At 43.4% G+C, this 5,498-nt stretch overlaps 1 protein-coding gene across 1 annotated transcript; it reads right to left on the minus strand.

Annotated features, from left to right (window-relative positions):
* Nucleotides 1-1,891: 1,891 nt before the first annotated feature.
* On the minus strand, nucleotides 1,892-5,281 carry LOC125286625 (melanin-concentrating hormone receptor 2). The gene is made up of 2 exons (XM_048231831.1): nucleotides 4,693-5,281; nucleotides 1,892-2,531 (listed from the first exon to the last, which is right to left on the minus strand). Exons 1-2 carry the CDS (start codon nucleotides 5,100-5,102, stop codon nucleotides 1,892-1,894), a joined length of 1,050 nt encoding a protein of 349 aa, XP_048087788.1. The 5' UTR covers nucleotides 5,103-5,281.
* Between the last annotated feature and the right edge of the window lie 217 nt (nucleotides 5,282-5,498).

The raw sequence follows: 5,498 nt of genomic DNA on the forward strand, positions 1-5,498 counted from the left end.
AGTCTGAGAGGAAAAGTTGTCTTTGTTCAATAAGATCACAAGAAAAGGGATGCAGTGTGCCCTATAGGAACTTCAACTGAGCCGTTCAAAATGAACCGCAGATTATTTAGCTAGAAAAACAATACCAGAATCATGCTCAACAAGGGAGTCTGTGGGCACAGCAGGTATTCCGTTTCACACCTGAGGAGCTTTGAGAGTATATCACTGACATTTCATTGTCTGTGACTGGCCTGTGATTTTCTACCAGGCTATTATTGAGGAGGTTCCTGCCATTGTGGAGCCAGTGGGAGATGAGTAGGAACCCTCTTCTTATAAATCAAGCCTTGTTTGGCATTTTTTAAAGCGGGACCAAGAAGACTCCCTCTATCAGAGTCTCCTGCTTTTAATTTTCCATTCAACAGCATGTGTCTTGACACTCTCATGGCAAACGGAGACAAAGCATAACAGCAACAAATTGCTGTAGCAGTCAAGAGTGCTCGAGCACATGTGATAACTAATCAGAGACGCAGCTGCCATTTCTGATTCATTATTATATCTATCACACTCTGGATCTCCCCACTGCACTTGGGACAGAAGCAGCATCATTATCCTTCCTTCCTTTTCTTTCTATCCTTTTTTCTTTCTCCCTTTAAAAAAACAAACAAACAATTTATTGGCCAGCACAGGCTAAGTAACTTTCTATGCAGACTTAAATGTGACCAGTCACACATTGTTAAAGTTAAAGTGTCACATATTAATTCACTGCTTCGAGCCAACTGGAGAGAGGTCCACGTCCCAGAGAGTGCAAAACCACAGCAGAGGGAAAGAAGTCGGGATTGGGGCAGTGGGGTGGAGAGGTTGCGGGCGCAGGGAGCCACAGTTTGTCTAAGCCATCTCAACACTTCAGTGCCTTGATCATTTTGGACATGTTTAATGTCAAAGACAGACCCCCCTAAGATATGAGGGTGACAGTCAGTTCAAACAGTCACAGTGGAGCATGAAGGTCAAACAAAGTACTTACGGCAATGGCATTATTCATAATTTACAACCATACTCCCAACAAGAACTACTACAACAAAGATTTGACAGATTTTGAGAAATATTTGTTGTTCACATTGTGCCAGCCGCATAAAAAGCAGAGTCTCTGGGGTTCAGAAGGTGACCAGCGAAACAATACCATTGAGTGAGCGTGTTTCGTAAGAATGCCATATGCAGTGCACCAACGTGATACACAGTCATGATGAATAACCATAAAAACACACAAAGATCTTTATACTAAATTCAAATTCAAACAAACAAAATCCATTAGAAATGTGTAAAATATATATGTGTATATCTGCATTATAGACAGTCAGACAGTATCTGCTGCATTATAATACTCTGTGTAAAGTCTCAGCAGTTCAAATATTCACTACATGGAGATGACAGGTGATTACAAAAAATACATAAATCCACAATCACATAATATTCATTAATATTTAAATCAGCCCTCCCAAAAGCAGAACAATGCTCCAAGTGCACCTGTAGTGATTGTGGGAACATACTGGTGTGAAGCCGTGACAGAGTGATGCAAATACATGCATAGGAAAACAGTACATAATACTTATTTCCAGAATATCAAATTCCCGACAGTGAATAAGAAATCACAAGACTAGAGACATTCAAAACACCAGCACGATAGTCATGGGACTGCCAAACAAGTATATCAGTGTGCCTGTCAGAGGCAGCTAATATTTGGTTTGGTCCCGTCCGGCTTTGTTTGGCTGTCTGAGAGTTCGTCTTGGACCAAAGAGAGACAGAACAGTGCAGCTACATACTGGTACCCATCTCCCCGACCCCCATTCTCCAAACCCCAAAACACACACACACACACACACACACACACACACAGCAGCAGCAGCAGTAGTAGCAGCTAGATAGCGGTGCAGCGGTAGTTGGAGTCGACAGCCATGGTGGAGTTGCCGTCCGTCTTGGTGGTCTTGGAGGCGCTTGTCTGCGAGCCCCGCAGCTCTCGCCGTCGGCACAGCCGCTCGCGGTAGTTCTGCGCAAATACCAGCAGCATGAGCGGGTTGATGCAGCTGTGCGAGTAGCTCAGGCAGATGCTGATGTTGTACGCGTAGATGAAGGCGTTGGTGGGCGAGTTGATGCCCAGGTTGATCACCTGGATGACGTGGTACGGCGACCAGCAGCACAGGAACAGTGCGATGACCATCACCACTGTCTTGGTTGCCCGTTTCGCCCAGACAGACTGCTTGCGCTTGACCCTGCGGATGGAGCGGAACACGTGGTAGAGGGTCAGCGTGTAGAAGGTGCTGATGATGATGAGGGGGATGATGAAGCCCAGCAAGGACTGGTAGAGCGTGTACCAGTACATATCCTGCGGGCCATCCAGGTCCATTATGCAGATGGCCATGTGCTTTTTGTGGATGACCCGGGCATAGATCATGACGGGCACGGTGAGCAGGAAGCTGCCAACCCACACCATCAGGTTAATGACGATGGTCCACTGGATGGTCCTCCTCTCCGACGTGGGGTGGACTATCGCTACGTACCTGAGATCAAAGCAGAGATTATTATTGATTTATTTATTCATAAGTTATTGCAAGACCTTGCATCAGTGCTAAGAAATCTCTTCCAACGTCCCAACACACACACACACACACACTCACTCACTCACTCACACACAGTTTCTCTGAGGACCCCTCCCATTTCACTTTCTTTCCCAGTTTCTTTTAAACTTTAAATCAAGCTGACAAGAACAAGCCAGCATGCACCCATCCTGCTACCAGTACTGCATGTAAACTCATGTCAAGTTCTTGAAAGAAAATTTCAAAGGGGCCCCTCTTTGTTTGCCATTAGAGCTACTTCCTCCATCTCCGACAACAGAAGCCCTGCATTATTGTGTTTACTTTTTACCATGTTCCTCACGACAGGGTCAGGAAATGTACATCTGAGCCCTGTGGCGAGACTGAAACAAACGTTGATTTCATCACAGCTATGTATCATCATAAAAAAGGGAGGTCTGATGCTTTCTGCTCTAACCTCTGGCTGTCTGCTAAAACAAAGCCATTCTTCATGGCTTAGAAACACCACAGATTGGCTTGCCTGACAAAGTAGGTCCATTTCTCATCTAGTGCTCATGTGGCCTTCAATGTAAACAACAGGAAATCCACCATGACATATTTGGTTATGATTCTATCGGGAGGTGTTTTATCATCATTTCAACATACAGTGATAACATTTCTGAGTTCTGGTTATTTTGAGAGTGTACTTTTGCTCTCTGATTGTTGTTTTTGCTTTACTTAATTTCTGATTACTGTTATACTTCATGATTACTGTAGCCTGGAAGATAGAAGTATTTTTGTAATAGCTAACTTAATTTGGCTCATTGCTAATGACTGAATAATAATAGAATAACTCAAAGCAAAGGCTTTTTAAAATGTCTAACCCATTATGGGTCTGTCCGAAACTGTATCGCATATTGATGATTTTTCTCCACTGACGTCTGTGTCATAATTCTGTAGAATTTTGTAATTACTATGGACCAGAGACGTATCTCTACTATGCTATGGACCACATGACCTGTCTATGATAAGGGCCATCTGGCAGAAACAGGACACTGAGCGGAGATGTAAAGATAGGTGGAGGCAAGGGTAGGCTATGCTATGCTGTATATGGCACCATGGAGGAGGCGTCCAAAAGCTCTTCTTCAGCGTGATAATGGCGATTTCACCTATACGAAATCGCCATTATCACGCTGAAGAAGTACTGAAGAAGAGCTTTTGACTCGAAACGTATGTGGGGCGATTAAACATTTTTTTTTTTTTTTAATGTTTAATTTTTTTTAAAGAACTGAGTGCTGCCCTTTCCTATACATTCATTAGGCTATGCCACAGTTAGGATTAAGCAATCAGCTGACTTTATTCAGAGGGTGTTGAGCGCGTTTTCCCCATTGATCTAAACCATGAAGGAGACTCCATAGCCTATAGACTTTTTTATTTCCCTGTGACCATGTTCAGGCACAGAAAAAAAAAAAAAAACGGGTGACAAGGGAAACAACAACAACACACACACACACACACCAAAATCCCTTTCCATGTCAGTGTCACTCCAAAACATATGAGGAACAGTGGAGAATTTGTAAGTTAAGATACGACTGTTTTAAAGACTGACGTTTCAATGCAATGTTCAATGTTCAATTTTCAGGCAGCCTAAACCATGTGAAATTGTACACAAAGAGTGGGCTGTATAGCCTACTTGTTGTAACAACTTATGGCAAATTATGGACTGGCTGAAGACAACATTCGCAGCTATTATTCCCTGTAGTAGCTGTATTTCAACGGGTCAGTGTAAGGGTGGCCTAAGTATTTTTCCTTTTTTCATGGTTGCCTGTGTCCTTTCTGAGCCGGCTGCAAACAGGGGTTAACTTCAGTAAAGTTAATTGATGGCACATGATGTTTTTAAAAGCCAGATGCTCAGTGCGGAAGGTGCTGTTAGGCTCGCCTGGGTTCTTCCGCACATGTTTATCTCTTAGGCTAAAGATATATTGATTCCAATTACGTTTTCAACTTCTGTTTGTACAGTCTGCCTATTTTCGTAACAGGCATCTGTCCATTCCTAAAAATGTTCCTCATTTTGTTTTTTTATCGGGTAACATTTATAAAACAATTATAAAACGTAAATGTATAAATGTCATGAAAAACATTGCCTCACCTGTCAATGCACAACACCGTAACGATGCCAACAGTCGTGAACTGATTGCATGTATCCACAACGACCACAGCTTTGCACATGAAATTCCCAAACACCCACTGTCTGTCTCTGACAAGTTGGTGAATGGTAAAAGGCATCACCAGCAAGAAGAGCAAGTCGAAAATGGCCAGGTTGAGCACGTAAATGTCCGATACCATCTTTTTCTTGCAAGTTGCCACGGCATAAATGACTAAACTGTTGGCAATCACCCCGACCGTACACAGGATTCCGTAGATGGATGGAAAAATGTGCATGAATGATGCAATGTCGATGAAGGATGGGATGTTTCTGTTCATACATGACGAGTTTGTAGAGTTGTTTGTTGAATTGCCAAAGTCGGCATACATGCAATCAATATCCGAAGAGTTCATCCTCAGCCTCGTAGGAAGTTTCCCTTGATGGTCCAAAGTGACGCTCGCTGACGTTTTGACAGTAGGTCGCCTAGCCTACTGATCTCCTGGATGAGACGTTTCACATCAACAACCAATTAACTCTTCAGGCGGATGCAAACATGGTTAAGGCAATCTTAGTTAGGCTTTGACACTGTCTGTTCCGGAATTTAACCTCAATTTAGAATTCAAAGTTATTGTCACAGCCTGTTGCATGGAACAAACCCTCCTCTTCAAGGGCTTCTTATATGTGCCTTTAGCTCAGAAGGGCAACACCCCCTTTTCTGAACACCGGCTGTGCTCTTGATAGACCGCCCGTATAGGGGTTTACACGGCGTGTCATCAGATCTGGATGTCGCCATATTGGAGATACTCGCC

Source organism: Alosa alosa, chromosome 21 (assembly GCF_017589495.1).
Source record: "Alosa alosa isolate M-15738 ecotype Scorff River chromosome 21, AALO_Geno_1.1, whole genome shotgun sequence".
In the NCBI taxonomy this organism is placed as follows: domain Eukaryota; kingdom Metazoa; phylum Chordata; class Actinopteri; order Clupeiformes; family Clupeidae; genus Alosa; species Alosa alosa.